This window comes from Coregonus clupeaformis, chromosome 1, assembly GCF_020615455.1.
Source record: "Coregonus clupeaformis isolate EN_2021a chromosome 1, ASM2061545v1, whole genome shotgun sequence".
In the NCBI taxonomy this organism is placed as follows: domain Eukaryota; kingdom Metazoa; phylum Chordata; class Actinopteri; order Salmoniformes; family Salmonidae; genus Coregonus; species Coregonus clupeaformis.
The window spans coordinates 79,396,646-79,414,357 of NC_059192.1; the positions used below are offsets into that span (position 1 = coordinate 79,396,646).

Here is a 17,712-nt window from a genome sequence, read left to right on the forward strand (position 1 = left end):
ACACATGGGTGTAAGGGGTTATGAGAAAGATTTAAGGTATACTGAAACCAGTGGCGATTTTAGCATGTAAAACTTGGTGGGGCAAACTCAATTTTTTGGGGGGCGGATGCATGCCAGCAAAACCACAACACTAAACAATACATTATTTCCACTATAACAGCGACAAACAGTGCCCACAAACTGTTAGGGCCTTCATAAAGCTGTCCCAACAGCAGAGCTTTCTTTTCAGCACCATGGAGTGAATCCTTACCATCGCTACACATGGCTATCAGCGGAGCCTTGTCTGGCAGCGAAACAGTTAATTCAGCCTCATTTACTACCTTTTAAAAAAACATCTGATATGGCTGACTTGCGTAAACAAATGTGGTTTCTACTGACAATTGAAATGTACAAACTATGGCATAAAGGAACGATGAGTGGATAAGAGGCAATCCGTAATTTCGATGAAGACATTAATGAGCGAGCTAAGACGGATATAGTCAATAAGACAGACGTAGTCAAAACTATTTGTTCAGCACTTTTAAAATGTACAGCGACAGAATTCAGAACATGGGCCATTCTTACAGTATTCTCCCTGTACACCAAGTCAGAACCATAGGATAAATAAAGGGGGCATATAAGCAGACAATGAAAGTTCTTACAATATTCGATGATGACGTTTCTCTAACACAGGCTATAGGCTACATGTGCACCACCAAGTCAGAACAGTAGGCTAAGTTATGAGGGGTAAAGGGACCAAGTTATTAGGGTGAGGCACATGGGCTACGAACAGCTTACTACACAACATACACTTAGTATTACTTTCTTAGCTACAGTATACATATCTCCCTGGCATATTACATAATTAATGCAGCAGCTTACAAGTAATTTTTGGACTCACCGTTGTGCTGTGCTCACTTGAACAGGAAGGTGGCGCAAGGTCCTTCATGTAACTTTGTCATCAAAGTCTTGCATTCTCTGGATTTATGGTGCTTTCAAGACAACAGTGAACTCAGGAAAAAAAACAAGGTTGAATCACGATGTCAGTGATCTTCAGGTCGGAGCTCTAGAAAGAGGCCAGAGTTCCCGACTTGGAATTCCAAATTCCGAGTAGAAATTGTCCAGTTCCGTGTTTCCAGTTGTTTTGAACGCGGCAGAAGTCATGCTGAAATGACAGCATGGCCAATGTATTCAACTTTTTCTGGCCCATGGTGTTGCGTGTGAATTTTTATCCTTTTAAGCTTGGAAAATAGACCCTTAAACCCAGACTTGGACCACAAACCCCCACCGAATAGCAGGGGAAGCAAAACAGTGATTGCTTTACAACGCTTGCAGTTAGCCACTGATTCCTTCCAAACTACTCATTGTTGAATTTGCGATTTCCAACTTGTGTAATTTTTATGTCCAATGGCCGATGAGCACCGATACGTTTTATCTATAATTTCTCTTCATATGACAAGGATTGAAAAGGATTTACCAGTAGATTGTCTGCTTGTCTAGCTTGCTAGATACAATTTTGAAAGTATGATGTTGACATGATCAGTCCAATCAAAGCTACGGATGGGCACTTCTAATGTAAATCTATGGCAGCACCCAAGGGGGCTTTAACTTTCTAGCTCTCCCTGTAGATATTGCGGTGACGTAGTGTCCCCATGAGTGACAGAACACTGAGCCAATCACGGCGCAACTAGAGAAGATTACCAACCCCTACACTCTGTATTTTCCACTGGCTGCCCCTCCACCACAGAAAGCACTGAGCTAGGCTGAAACACCTGCATTTTGGAGCTGCCTTCCTCAAGAAAGAAAAAAAGAGACCATGTTTGTGTGTGGCTTCATTAACTCAATATTATTATTTTTTTTACATTGTTTGCAAACTTATATGTGACATGTATTAATGCCAAAATAAAATGCAAAACAGGCAACAACATTTTATTATTATTATTATTATTATTATTATTATTATTATTATTGTATTTTATTAGCTAAACAGGTGGGGCTCAAAACAGGTGGGTCTCTGCCCCACCTGCCCTGAATGACGGGTCGCCACTGACTGAAACATTCATCCTAAGGTGTTCTGAAACATGACATGGTGTGTTGTAACATCACATAGCCAAGAGTTGTGAAACACCTTGCCAGAGACTGGGAGCACTAACCCGGAAAAGATTGAAAACACTATTATGGTGTTTCGAGTCCTGTTTCATGCAGAATTAGATCCTTTCTTCTGGAGTTTCCAAATAATATAAATGGGAGTCCCTCTTCTTTTTGTATATTCCCTGCTCTTATATGGTGTGCTGATAAACTCCTCATAGGTAATTCCAAAAGGTCAAATGTACTGTATTATGCTCAAACAAAGGATACGAGAAAATATAGTTTTGTGAAAATACAAATGAATATGTTTGTCCAGGATAATAAGTAACGTGTACAAAATTGCTTTTTCAAAACATGATATTGAAGCTTCAAATGCTTTATCTTTTCTTTGCAAATTATCAAATGACAACAAAACATGAACAGGTCTTTAATATGTTTCTATTGATAAAGTAAGACAGTTCAAAGATCTGTAAGTTATTTATCATATTCATATTCTTTAAAATCAAGGGAAATATGGCATTATATTTGATATTAATAGAAAAAAATACAGCCAATGACTGCTAATGTTAGCAGTAGCACTCATACAAAACTTCAGCCCAGGGCTCATTGCGATCCACCTGTCATCCATTATGCTAATGTCTCTGACCTGAGTCTTTATATTCAGATGATGGTACATGGGAGGTTGTTCAGATGGCTTGAGTCACAGTACAGTTACGTTAGATGATATGATTGACAGTTGACAGTTCAGTTGGCATTAGTCTGTGATCCTTGTCTAAATTGGCTTTGGTTAGGATTGGCCAGCCTGTGGTAAACGTAGTATGTATGTTTTTCTGCATGGAAACTGAGAAATAGAAAATAATAACAAGCAATAATGATAGTACATGAATGTATAATTCAGTTATTAACTGCTTTAATATTAATACATTGCAACATGAATATACAATTATTAAACATATCAATAGCAATATGCTAAATGCATTTACATGAATGAAGCTATGCATATATAGAAACAAGATAACAAAATGAATGTAAAAATGTGGATGCAGTAACTTGCTTTCTCCGGTGAGATACATTCAGCCTCATGCGAATTGAATGAAAATTATGAAACAAAGAGAGACGAAAGACACATTTTTATTTTATTTTATTCCATTTTTGTTGGAAGCCTGTCTTCCCTTGGCCTGGCTTCCCTTGGCCTGGCTTCCCTTGGCCTGGCTTCCCTTGGCCTGGCTTCCCTTGCCACTGATACATGCCACTGATAATTACTGCCATTGTCTAGCCTAGTAAAAGTGTTACATCCTAGTGTGTTCTTTTAAAATGTTAATTAAAATATTGTCTGAAAATCATGATCAATCAATATTTACGCTATAAACCATTGGCATTTCAAAACCATTTGATTGTATGAGAGACACAGTCTGTCAAAACATGCTTTTTGTGTTTTGATGCTGCCTTTTACATGCAGTGAAACACCAACAATGGTTTTCACAAGGTTCTCTTAAAAACACCAATATTCAGATTGAAGAACCACTTTTGGGTGTTTCAGAGTACTTCCATTCTGTTTTGAAATGCATTCAGTGTATTATATAACGCTTACATTGGGTTTACATTCAAACACCTGCAAACACCAGATCTCAGCTTAGGTGCACTACTTTTAATTGTTTCACGTCACAATTATGTTTTTTTTGTCTTTCTATTTTAACAGGTTGGTTTTATCATGATGAAAGACAAACACACACTGTGCTGCCAGTCATAGTGTAGGGTGTGAGATGCAACAGGAATTCTGCGAGAGAGGATGGAGTAAGCTTGCCTTGAAGCGCTGGGCATCTTGTTATGACATGCATTATCTGAATTAGGTCCACAGAACTATACCTTCGGAGGAGAGGCTTCTATGGAGGAACTTTGCATGTCTTTGAACATCCGAGTTGGTTTAACGTTGGACCAGAGCAAATGTTAGCTAGCTAGCTAACTAACAAGCGTGTGTGTGCAGAGCAGCACTAGAATTAAAAACATGTTGTGCCTTTTTGTAGTTAATAAATCCTATGTGAAATGTGATCACTTAACTAGCATTGAAAAAGATAATCCATTCGTTTAAACATCTCTCCCTAATTTCTGAATCATGCTTTTAACAGTAGGCTACAGTAACCTATGCTTCAGAGGGGAGGGGCAGGTAGCCTACACACACGCACACCCACTGGCAAAGATTTCCAGCTGGCAGGCAGACGCTGGAATACGTTTCTGAGTGACAGAGTGAGGGCTTTGCATGGGAGCTTTATTAAGATTTTTGTGGGACTGGAAAAAAATGCCCGGAACGTAAAATAACGTTATTAACTGGTTCCCATTGCTTTTAAAATAACAGTTATGTTCCGGATCAGTATAGATCACTTTCGTTTCCAGTTCAGGTTCTGTTCCTCAAATAAAATAGCTATTTTCTGGTTTTTGGTTATGTTTCCTGAACCAGTTCCAACCCTTGCTCTCCCCCTCTATCTCTCTTCCCCTCTCTCTATCTTTTTCACCCTCCCTCTGCATCCTCTCTACTTCTCTCTTACCGTCTCTCTCCACCTCTTTCCAGGAGGTCATGGTGTGATAGTAGGACATATAGTGGTAGTGAGTCATGCACCCCCTCTATTTTCTCATCTCTCTTTTCTCTTTTCTCTTTTCTCTTTTCTCTTTTCTCTTTTCTCTTTTCTCATCCCTCTCTCTCTCTCTCTCTCTCTCTCTCTCTCTCTCTCTGTCTCCTCATCTCTCTCTCTCTCTCTCTCTCTCTCTCTCTCTCTCTCTCTATTTTCAATTTCATTTTAAAGGCATTTATTGGCATGGGAAACATATGTTTACATTGCCAAAGCAAGTAAAATAGATAGTAAACATTACATTCATAAAAGTTCCAAAAGAATAAAGACATTTCAAATGTCATTATGTGCAAATAGTTAAAGTACAAAAGGGAAAATAAATAAACATAAATATGGGTCGTATTTACAATGGTGTTTGTTCTTCACTGGTTGCCATTTTCTTGTGGCAACAGGTCACAAATCTTGCTGCTGTGATGTCACACTGTGGTATTTCACCCAATAGATATGGGAGTTTATCAAAATTGGGTTTGTTTTCGAATTCTTTGTGGGTCTGTGTAATCTGAGGGAAATATGTGTCTCTAATATGGTCATACATTTGACAGGATATTAGGAAGTGCAGCTCAGTTTCCACTTCATTTTGTGGGCAGTGTGCACATAGCCTGTCTTCTCTTGAGAGCCAGGTCTGCCTACGGCGGCCTTTCTCAATAGTAAGGCTATGCTCACTGAGTCTGTACATAGTCAAAGCTTTCCTTAAGTTTGGGTCAGTCACAGTGGTCAGGCATTATGACACTGTGTACTCTCAAATAGCATTCTAGTTTGCTCAGTTTTTTTGTAAATTCTTTCCAATGTGTCAAGTAATTATCTTTTTGTTTTCACATGATTTGGTTGGGTCTAATTGTGTTGCTGTCCTGGCTCTCTCTCTCTCTCTCTCTCTCTCTCTCTCTCTCTCTCTCTCTCTCTCTCTCTCTCTCTCTCTCTCTCTCTCTCTCTCTCTCTCTCTCTCTCTCTCTCTCCAGGTGGTCGTGGTGTAGTTGTAGGTCCCATTGTTAGCCAGTACCTGTCTGACGTGTTTTGTGATAACGAGTACGGACCTAACTTCCTGTTTGTAAACAACGGAGATGGAACCTTCACTGATGTGGCTCAGCAGGCAGGTGAGAGAGAGATGGAGAGAAAGCTAAAAAACAAACATTATTCAGCTATTGAACAGGTCTATCTATCTATTTTGATTGCCACACCATATTACTGTGGTGTCTTTCATTTAAAAGTTAAAATGGGAGTTCCCTCCTCTGTGTACCAGGTGTGGAAGACCCCATGCAGCACGGTAGAGGGGTGACTTTGGCTGACTTCAACAGAGATGGAAAGATGGACATTGTCTACGGAAACTGGAATGGGCCACATCGACTCTACCTACAGCTGGGCAACAACCGCAAGCACAGGTTCAAGGTACGGAACACAGGATTAAACACAGATTCAACGTACGGTAATGTGGTTCAAGTACAGGTTCAAGGTTTGGTAGACAGGTACAAACACAACTTCAGCACAGGTTCAAGTTACAGAAAATAGGCTCACACACAGCTTCAAGGTAGGGTAACAGAGGTTCAAGCACAGTAATCAACTAGCATCCCACCGTTTCTTCTATTGAGCAGTACATTGATCTTAGCTAACCTTCAGCTACTGTGCTTAATGATTCTAGAGGGTACAGCATATTCTTCCTCCGACACACACACACACACACACACTGCTGCTGCTCTGTCTCCTCTGAAGAGAATCAATGGCTACTTTCCTGCTAGGCTCGAACAAAGCCCATCTATTTAGATCCATTATTATCAATGTATTTTTATGGTCTTAAATACTTTCGGGTGATGATTTACCAATTACTTCTAACTGTAGTTAGAAGTAAAATAGCTAATTAAATTTGTTTCCAGTGTTTGCGTGTGTGTGTTTTGTGTGTGTGCGTTGTCAGTGATTAAGCTCTCGCAGTGAGGCCTTACACCACAAACCCCATAAACATTGGCTGGGCTGATGTTTCTGTTAATCCAATGAGTCCCACCGTCGCACTGGCGTGATTTATACTGAACAAAAATGTAAACGCAACAAGCAACAATTGTACTGAGTTACAGTTCATATAAGGTAATCAGTCAATTGAAATAAATAAATAAGGCCCTAATCTATGGATTTCACATGACTGGGCAGGGGCGCAGCCAATCAGAGTTTTTCCCCACAAAAGGGCGTTATTACAGACAGAAATACTCCACAGTTTCATCAGTTGTCCGGGTGGCTGGTCTCAGACAATCCCACAGGTGAATGAGCTGGATGTGGAGTTCCTGGCCTGGCGTGGTTACACATGGTCTGCGGTTGTGAGGCCGGTTGGACGTACTGGCAAATTCTCTAAAACTACGTTGGAGGCGGCTTATGGTAGATAAATGAACATTCAATCCCCTGGCAACAGCTCTGGTGGACATTCCTGCAGTCAGCATGCCAATTGCACGCTCTCTCAAAACTGCACATTTTAGAGTGGCCTGTTATTGTCCCCAGCACAAGGTGCACCACCTGTGTAATGATCATGCTGTTTAATCATCTTCTTGATATGCCACACCTGTCAGGTGGATGGACTATCTTGACAAAGGAGAAATGTTCCCTAACAAGGATTTAAACAAATTTGTGCGCCAAATTTAAGAGAAATAAGCTTTTTGTGCATATGTAAAATTCAGGGATTTTTAATTTTAGCTCATGAAACATGGGACCAACACTTTATATGTTGCGTTCATATTTTTGTTCAGTAGGACTTCGAACCCCTTTTTAAACATTGTGTGTTTGAGCTACAGCCTTCTGGGTTGAACCATTGGATTTGTCTATTTCATCTGTAGATACCAACCATTAGTCTGTGTGGTTCACGGGGGCTGAACTAGAGCGGGGTTTGTGAGACAAGGGCGGATCCCAGGTCTTTTTTTACAAGGATGTCTGTAGAGTCAGAATGGTTTGAGCTACAAACTATACAAAGCTACAGTTGAAGTCGGAAGTTTACATACACTTAGGTTGGAGTCATTCAAACTTGTTTTTCAACCACTCCACAAATTTCTTGTTAACAAAATATAGTTTTGGCAAGTCCGGGTTAGGACATCTATTTTGTGCATGACACAAGTAATTTTTCCAACAATTGTTTACAGACAGATTATTTCACTTATAAATCACTGTATTACAATTCCAGTGCGTCAGAAGTTTACATACTAAGTTGAGTATGCCCTTAAACAGCTTGGAAAATTCCAGAAAATGATGTCATGGCTTTAGAAGCTTCTGATAGGCTAATTGACATAATTTGAGTCAATTGGAGGTGTACCTGTGGATGTATTTCAAGGCCTACCTTCAGACTCAGTGCCTCTTTGCTTGACATCATGGGAAAATCAAAAGAAATCAGCCAAGACCTCAGAAAAGAAATTGTAGACCTCCACAAGTCTGGTTCATCCTTGGGAGCAATTTCCAAACGCCTGAAGGTACCACGTTCATCTGTACAAACAATATTATGCAAGTATAAACACCATGGGACCACGCAGCCGTCATACCGCTCAGGAAGTAGACGCGTTCTGTCTCCTAGAGATGAACGTACTTTGGTGTGAAAAGTGCAAATCAATCTCAGAACAACAGCAAAGGACCTTGTGAATATGCTGGAGGAAACAGGTACAAAAGTATCTATATCCACAGTAAAACAAGTCCTATATCGACATAACTTGAAAGGCCGCTCAGCAAGGAAGAAGCCACTGCTCTAAAACGGCCATAAAAAAGCCAGACTACGGTTTGCAACTGCACATGGGGACAAAGATCGTACTTTTTGGAGAAATGTCCTCTGGGCTGATGAAACAAAAATAGTGACCATCGTTATGTTTGGAGGAAAAAGGGGAGTCTTGCAAGCCTAAGAACACCATCCCAACCGTGAAGCACGGGGGTGGCAGCATCATGCTGTGGGGGTGCTTTGCTGCAGGAGGGACTGGTGCACTTCACAAAATAGATAGCATCACGAGGAAGGAAAAATATGTGGATATATTGAAGCAACATCTCAAGACATCAGTGACATCAGTCAGGAAGTTAAAGCTTGGTCGCAAATGGGTTTTCCAAATGGACAATGACCCCAAGCATACTTCCAAAGTTGTGGCAAAATGGCTTAAGGACAACAAAGTCAAGGTATTGGAGTGGCCATCACAAAGCCCTGACCTCAATCCTATAGAACATTTGTGGGCAGAACTGAAAAAGCGTGTGCAAGCAAGGATGCCTACAAACCTGACTCAGTTACACCAGCTCTGTCAGGAGGAATGGGCCAAAATTCACCCAACTTATTGTGGGAAGCTTGTGGAAGGCTCCCCGAAACGTTTGACCCAAGTTAAACAATTTAAAGGCAGTGCTACCAAATACTAATTGAGTGTATGTAAACTTCTGACCCACTGGGAATGTGATTAAATAAATAAAAGCTGAAATAAATAATTCTCTCTACTATTATTCTGACATTTCACATTCTTAAAATAAAGTGGTGATCCTAACTGACCTAAAACAGGGAATTTTTACTATGATTAAATGTCAGGAATTGTGAAAAACTGAGTTTAAATGTATTTGGCTAAGGTATATGTAAACTTCCGACTGTATCTATGAAAAGCTGAGACTCCCACGAACGAAGACTATAGGAAATCCCAGGACATAATGACTATAATACATAGTTGCTGTCACAACCTCCAAACTCCACACAGTTGTCACTGACTTGTTGGATATTAATTTCCCATTGAGCAAACAATTTATGTACTTACAGCATTCACATACATTTATTTTTATCAGGTTTATGCTTTGGCGGACCTTGTTTTGTTATTGACATTTGTCAGTAAAACTCTGTTTATGTCAAATGTCTAAATATAAGGGCTGGACATGCAGATAAATGAAAGTCAGATATATGAAAAGACGATTTTTGCTGGGGTCTCGACTGATAAGCTTAAGGGATCCACCTGCACACACTGACAGATCGATCACTGGAATGCCACACACACTAAAACCTCACCACACACAAACACACACAAACACACAAAACACACGCACACAAAGATGCACACACACACTCCCAGTATCTGGGTTGACCTTTGGCATTGGTAATTAAGCTGTTTTGCCACTCCAGTGAGCTACTGATTAAAAGGAGCTGAAGCAGCAGCTTGGCTGGACAGTGGATGGACATGGGGAAGAGGGGAAAGTGCCGATTAGGACTGTTTGTGTTTTAATTCAAATCTATGGCTGCAGCAACCACACACACCCACACACACACACACACACACACACACTCGCACATGCACGCATATACACAGGCATGCATACACACAGGCACGCACACTCATCTTAGCAGTATGTCTCCCAGCCCCACCAACCGTAACTAAGCATAAATCTCAGAAGACATGATGAGCTAATGGGGCATCTTGATATGAAATATTTCAGCAGGGATTCAGTGAAAATCACTATCATGTTGATTTGAATTGAACACATCTGAGATTTGACTAAGTAATTGGACCTTTTCCCTAGTCTGGCTAACACCTAACTCTCCAAGTCCTGCTGGCTTCAGAGTCTGGAATGGCTCTTTGATGTTGTCGGCACGATGCGTCGGTAATAAAGGGGGCTGTGCTTTTTACTGGTTGGCTCTCCTCTGTGCCTATTTCACTCAAATACCCACGTACACAGGCACACACATCCCTGAGCGCTGCCCCCTTCCATTACAACGGTTGGATTTTCAAATCCAAACAACGAGAGGTCTCAAACCCAGAGGGAAAAAAATTTACATTTGAGAGGACCAATCAAACCAATTGCAACATTTCTAAGCGAATATAATTATCATTAACAAAAGGCCTCCTTTCCAGACCAGTGTGTCACAGCTGTCCCTGCGCTGTGAGTCACGTGGGTCGCATCAGCCAGGCTACCTCTTCCCAGTATGGAGCACCTCACATCCTCTCCTTTGCCCCTCTCTTTATTTATCTCCCCTTCCCTATCTCACCCTTTCTGAATTTCCCTTCCCTCTCTTCTGTCGTCAACTTCTTTTCTCCTCTCCCCTCCCTTTTTTCTTTGGCCTTTCCATCCTCTCCTTCACCTTAACAACAGAAGATCACTTTCTGCCCCTTTCTTCTCTTCCCTCGCTCCCTCTCTGTCAGTAGTTCCGATGTGGATGTGGTGGAGGAGTCAGGCGCAGGACACAGAGGATACGTCCAAAAAGACTTTAATAGTCCAAAGAGCAACAAACAAAACACGACCTCGAAAACAGACGGAGGCGAGGCAATTACGCAAACACGCGTAAACAATAATCCCAAACATAGACAGAGTGCAGACACGCAGCTCTGCACGACAGGCAGAAAATAACAACACACAATCAGACTAAGGCAAAACAAGGAACTTATAAGACAAGTAATCAACACACAAATGGACACAGGTGTAAAAGACAGACAAAAGCAATCACACTACGAAACATAGAGCGGTGGCAGCTAGTACTAACCAGGAGGAGGAGCAGTCTCGGTAGAATCCGTGACAGTACCCCCCCCTTGACGCGCGGCTCCAGCCGTGCGCCGACCCCGGCCTCGGGGACGGCCAGGAGGACGCGGACCCGGGCGCGTGGGATGCCCACGGTGGAACTCAGTCAGGAGGGATGGATCGAGGATGTCCCTCCTGGGCACCCAGCACCGTTCCTCCGGACCGTACCCCTCCCACTCCACGAGATACTGGAGACCACTCATCCGGCGCCTCGAGTCCAAGATGGTCCGGACCCTGTACGCCGGGGCCCCCTCGATGTCCAAAGGGGGCGGAGGGGTCTCTCCTATCTCATCTTCTTGGAGTGGGCCAGCTACCACCGGCCTGAGAAGAGACACATGGAACGAGGGGTTAATATTTTTGTACTCTATAGGCAGTTGTAACCTGTAACACACCTTGTTCAATCTTCTCAGGACTTTGAAGGGCCCCACAAACCGCCGACCCAGCTTCCGGCAGGGCAGGCGGAGGGGCAGGTTTCGAGTCGAGAGCCAGACTCAATCTCCCGGTGCGTACACCGGTCCCTCACTGCGGTGGCGATCGGCGCTCGCCTTTTGTTGACGGATGGCACGCTGCAGATGGACATGGGCAGCGTCCCACGTCTCCTCCGAGCGCCCGAATCCACTTGTCCACCGCAGGGGCCTCGATCTGGCTCTCGTGCCATGGTGCCAGGACCGGCTGATAACCTAAAACACACTGGAAAGGTGTTAAATTGGTGGAGGAGTGGCGGAGAGAGTTCTGGGCCATCTCTGCCCAGGGGATGAACCTAGACCACTCCTCCGGCCGGTCCCGGCAATAGGACCTCAAAAACCTACCCACATCCTGGTTGACACGTTCCACCTGCCCATTGCTCTCTGGGTGGTACCCCGAGGTAAGGCTTACCGAGACCCCCAATCGTTCCATGAACGCCCCCAAACTCTGGAGGTGAACTGGGGACCTCGGTCAGACACAATATCCTCGGGGACCCCATAGTGCCGGAACACATGGGTAAATAGGGCCTCAGCGGTTTGTAGGGCAGTAGGGAGACCCGGCATTGGAAGGAGACGACAGGCCTTGGAAAACCGATCCACAACGACCAAAATGGTGGTATTCCCCTGGGAGGGGGGTAGGTCAGTTACAAAATCCACCGATAGGTGGGACCATGGTCGTTGTGGAACGGGCAGGGGATGTAACTTACCCCTGGGCAAATGTCTAGGCGCCTTACACTGGGCACACACCGAGCAAGAGGAGACATAAACCCTCACATCCTTAGCTAACGTTGGCCACCAGTATTTCATGCTAAGACAGTGCACGGTCCGGCCAATACCTGGATGTCCAGAGGAGGGTGATGTATGAGCCCAATAAATAAGACGATCACGAACCTCGAGCGGAACGTACGTCCGCCCCCACAGGACACTCGGGGGAGTTGGGTCGGTACGCAGTGCCCGCTTCGATTTCCGCATCGACCTCCCATACCACCGGAGCCACCAAACAAGACTCCGGCAGTATGGAAGTAGGCTCGTTGGACCTCTCCTCTGTGTCATACCGCCGGGACAGGGCGTCTGCCTTACCATTCTGGGACCCTGGGATGTATGTGATCTTAAAAACAAACCGGGTTACGAACATGTTCCACCTAGCCTGACGAGGGTTCAATCTCCTAGCTGCCCGGATGTACTCCAGGTTACGGTGATCAGTCAGAATGAGGAAATGGTGTTGAACCCCCTCAAGCCAATGCCTCCACACCTTTAGGGCCTGGACTACGGCTAACAGCTCCCTGTCCCCAACGTCATAGTTGCGCTCCGCCGAGCTGAGCTTCTTGGAGTAGAACGCACAGGGGCGGAGTTTAGGTGGCGTGCCGGACCGTTGTGACAGGACTGCCCCAATACCGGTCTCGGACGTGTCTACCTCTACTTGGAATGGTAAAGAGGGATCCGGATGCGCCAGCACCGGGGCCGAGGTGAACAGGTTCTTCAGTTTGACAAATGCCCTGTCCGCCTCAGCCGACCACTGCAAACGAACCGGACCCCCCTTTAGCAGGGACGTAATGGGAGCTGCAACTTGTCCAAAACCCCGAATAAACCTCCGGTAGTAATTAGCAAAACCCAAGAACTGCTGCACCTCTTTTACAGTGGTTGGAGTTTGCCAATTACGCACGGCCGATACACGGTCTACCTCTATCTCCACACCAGACGCGGACAACCGATAACCCAAAAAGGAGACGGACTCCTGGAAGAACAGGCATTTCTCTGCCTTGACATACAAGTCATGCTCCAACAGTCTTCTCAACACTCGGCGCACCAGGGCTACATGCTCGGCTCGTAGAAGAGTACACTAGGATGTCGTCGATGTACACTACTACACCCTGCCCCTGCATGTCCCGGAAAATCTCGTCAACAAAGGATTGGAAGACTGAAGGAGCATTCATTAACCCGTATGGCATGACGAGATACTCGTAATGACCCGAGGTGGTGCTAAATGCTGTTTTCCATTCATCCCCCTCCCTAATGCGCACCAGATTATACGCGCTCCTGAGATCCAACTTTGTGAAGAACTGCGCTCCGCGTAACGATTCCGTCATAGTCGCAATCAGTGGAAGTGGGTAACTGTACTTAACTGTGATCTGATTGAGACTACGGTAATCAATACATCGGGCGCAATCCCCCCGTCCCTTCTTCTTCACAAAGAAGAAACTTGAGGAAACCGGGGAAGTGGAGGACCGTATGTATCCCTGTGCCAAGGACTCGGCTATGTAAGTCTCCATAGCCGCTGTCTCCTCTTGAGACAGGGGATACACACGACTCCGTGGAAGAGCCGCTCCTGTTTGGAGATTTATCGCACAGTCCCCCTGTCTATGAGGAGGTAGCTGTGTTGCCCTCGATTTGCTGAACACAAGTGCTAAGTCCTCATACTCAGGGGGAATGCGCAGTGCGGGCACTTGGTTCGGACTCTCTACCGAGGTCGCCCCTACGGAAACACCTAGACATCTCCCTACACACTGGGCAGACCACTCCATAAGAGCCCTCTGTTGCCACGCAATGGTAGGATCATGGGTGCTTAACCAGGGAAGCCCCAACACCACGTGGTACGCAGGAGAGTCAATCAGATAAAACTGAATGATCTCCTCATGACCCCCCTGCGTCGTCATCGTCAGTGGTGCTGTGACCTCCCTGATCAGGCCTGACCCCAACGGCCGGCTGTCTAAGGCGTGGACAGGAAATGGAGCTTCTACCGGCCGAAGGGGAATTCCTAACCTACAACAAAATGCCCGATCAATAAAGTTCCCAGCTGCGCCTGAATCTACTAGCGCCTTATGCTGGGAATGAGGTGCCACCTGTGGAAATCTCACAGGAATACTCATGTGACCAACAGAAAGCTCTGGGTAAGTGGGGCGCCTACTCACCTGAAATGACTCCCCCAGTGCGTGACCTGTTCTCCCCTCTCCCAGGAGACCCTCCCCAGCACCTGGCCGCGGTGTGTCCTCCACGACCACAGTTGGTGCAGGGGATGGCCCCCCTCGGGTTCTCTCTCCTCCTCTCTCTAGCGCCAGCACCCCCGAGCTCCATGGGAATCGGCTCGAGGTGCTGGAGGGTGGAATGGACGACCCCCACTGGACGCCCGCGGGTAGCCAGCAGGGTGTCTAGACGGATGGAAATGTCCACCAACTGGTCGAACGACAGGTTGGTGTCCCTGCAGGCCAGCTCACGCCGAACGTCCTCTCGTAGGCTACACCGGTAGTGGTCGATGAGGGCCCTCTCATTCCACCCCGCATCTGCCGCTAGCGTCCGGAACTCCAGTGCGAACTCCTGTGCGCTCCTCTTCCCCTGTCGGAGGTGGAACAGACGTTCTCCCGCCGCTTTCCCCTCAGGTGGATGATTGAAGACAGCCCTGAAGCGGCGGGAGAACTCCGCGTAGGTGATGGTAGCGGCGTCTATTCCCCTCCATTCGGCGTTGGCCCACTCCAACGCCTTGCCAGATAGACAGGAGATGAGGGCGGAGACGCTCTCGTATCCCGAGGGCGCCGGGTGGATGGTGGCCAGGTAGAGTTCCACCTGCAGGAGGAATCCCTGACACCCGGCTGCAGAACCGTCATATGCCCTCGGGAGCGAGAGCCGAATGCCACTGGGTTCCGGTGCTGAGAGAGGAGGACTGGCCGTTGGTGATGGGATGGTGTAAGAGTGCGTGGGCACCTCTCGAGTCACCAACCGGCGCAGAGTGTTGGACACCTCGTCCATGGCGGCCCCAAGTTGCCGGATCATGGTGTCTTGGTAGCTGATCCGGTCTTCCAGAGATTCGGGTGCCGCCGCTGTTCCTGCTGACTCCATAGTTTGTGGATGTGGTGGAGGAGTCAGGCGCAGGACACAGAGGATACGTCCAAAAAGACTTTAATAGTCCAAAGAGCAACAAACAAAACACGACCTCGAAAACAGACGGAGGCGAGGCAATTACGCAAACACGCGTAAACAATAATCCCAAACATAGACAGAGTGCAGACACGCAGCTCTGCACGACAGGCAGAAAATAACAACACACAATCAGACTAAGGCAAAACAAGGAACTTATAAGACAAGTAATCAACACACAAATGGACACAGGTGTAAAAGACAGACAAAAGCAATCACACTACGAAACATAGAGCGGTGGCAGCTAGTACTCCGGGGACGGCGAACGCCGAAGCCTGCCCGAACCAGGAGGAGGAGCAGTCTCGGCAGAATCCGTGACACTCTCCTTCTCTCTCCTCTTTCTCTCTCCTCGCTTTTCCTCTCCTCACCTCCCTCCTTCACTTGGACATCCCCTCTCCTTCACCTAAACAGTAGAAGGTCACTCCCCTCCCTGCCCCCTTCCTTCCTCCCCCTCTCCTCTCCTCCCTCCCCTTAGGCTTTATGATCCATATAATTAACACAGGGAGTAAATACTGTAAGGAGAGGAGAGAGGGAGGAGATAGAGGGGAGAGAAAGAGAGGAGGAAGAGAGTGACATATACACTACATGACCAAAAGTATGTGGACACCTGCTCGTCGAACATCTCATTCCAAAATCATGGGCATTAATATGGAGTTGGTGTCCCCTTTGCTGCTATAACAGCCTCCACTCTTCTGGGAAGGCTTTCCACTAAATGTTGGAACATTGCTGCGGGAATTTCCTTTCAGCCACAAGAGCATTAGTGAGGTCGGGCACTGATGTTGGACGATTAGGCCTGGCTCGCAGTCGGCGTTCCAATTCAATGGGGTTGAGGTCAGGGATTTGTGTAGGCCAGTCAAGCTCTTCCACATCGATCTCAACAAACCATTTCTGTATGGACCTTGCTTTGTGCACTGGGGCATTGTCATGCTGAAACAGGAAAGGGCCTTCCCCAACCTGTTGCCACAAAGTTGGAAGCACAGAATCGTCTAGAATGTCATTGTATGCTCTAGCGTAAAGATTTCCCTTCAATGGAACTAAGGGGCCTCTCCTGAACCATGAAAAACAGGCCCATTGTTCCACCTCCACCAAACTTTACAGTTGGCACTATGCATTCGGGCAGGTAGCGTTCTCCTGGCATCCGCCAAAGACAGATTAGTCCGTCGGACTGACAGATGGTGATGCGTGATTCATCACTCCAGAGAATGCTTTTCCACTGCTCCAGAGTCCAATGGCAGCAAGCTTTACACCACTCCAGCCGACCTTGACATTGACCATGGTGATCTTAGGCTTGTGTGCGGCTGCTCGGCCATGGAAACCCATTTCATGAAGCTGCCGACGAACAGTTATTGTGCTGACGTTGGTTCCAGAGGCAGTTTGGAACTTGGTAGTGAGTGTTGCAACCGAGGACAGACGATTTTTACGCGCTACGTGCTTCAGCACTCGGCGGTCCCATTCTGTGAGCTTGTGTGGCCTACCAGTTTGCGGCTGAGCCGCTGTTGCGTCGTAGACGTTTGCACTTCACAATAACAGCACTTACAGTTGACCAGGGCAGCTCTAGCAGGGCAGAAATTTGATGAACTGACATGTTGGAAAGGTGGCATCCTATGACGGTGCCACGTTGAAAGTCACTGAGCTCTTCATGGTTATCTATGGAGATTGCATGGCTGTGTGCATGATTTTATACACCTGTCAGCAACGGGTGTGGCTGAAATAGCAGAATCCATTAATTTGAAGGGGTGTCCACATACTTTTGTATATATTGTGTAGACAAGAGAAGGTGAGCGCCATAACTCTTCTTAAGCTTATCACCGGCTCACTGAAGCGAGGAGAAATCTGTTACTTTCCCATGCAAGACTCCCCCTGCCTGGAGTAGTTTGAGCTGTAGCCTCCTTAGAGCCTCCCAAATACTGTACTACAGCCAAACCTGGAGAGCTACTGTTTTTGCAGGATTTTGTTCGAGCCCAGCACTAAATCACCTGACTCAGCTAACCAACGAATCAAGACTCCCCCTACCCCAATGTAGTAGAACAGTACAATAGTTTGGGCTTGAGCCTCCCAAATACTACAGCAGTTGACACTATGCCTGGTCCTGGAGAGGATGTGCAGGTTTTTGTTACAGCCCAGCATTACAACAGCTTACTCAGCAGACCAACTACACATAACTCACTTAG

General features: G+C 46.0%; 1 protein-coding gene across 1 annotated transcript in view; it reads left to right on the top strand.

Moving 5' to 3' along the window:
- The window catches only part of LOC121584038 (cartilage acidic protein 1-like), a 71,097-nt gene that overhangs the window by 41,673 nt on the left and 11,712 nt on the right, over positions 1 to 17,712 (top strand). Inside the window, exons 6-7 of the mRNA XM_045224970.1 lie at positions 5,648 to 5,782; positions 5,929 to 6,074. Coding sequence (XP_045080905.1) covers positions 5,648 to 5,782; positions 5,929 to 6,074 — 281 coding nt within the window. The remainder of the gene's footprint in view (positions 1 to 5,647; positions 5,783 to 5,928; positions 6,075 to 17,712) is intronic.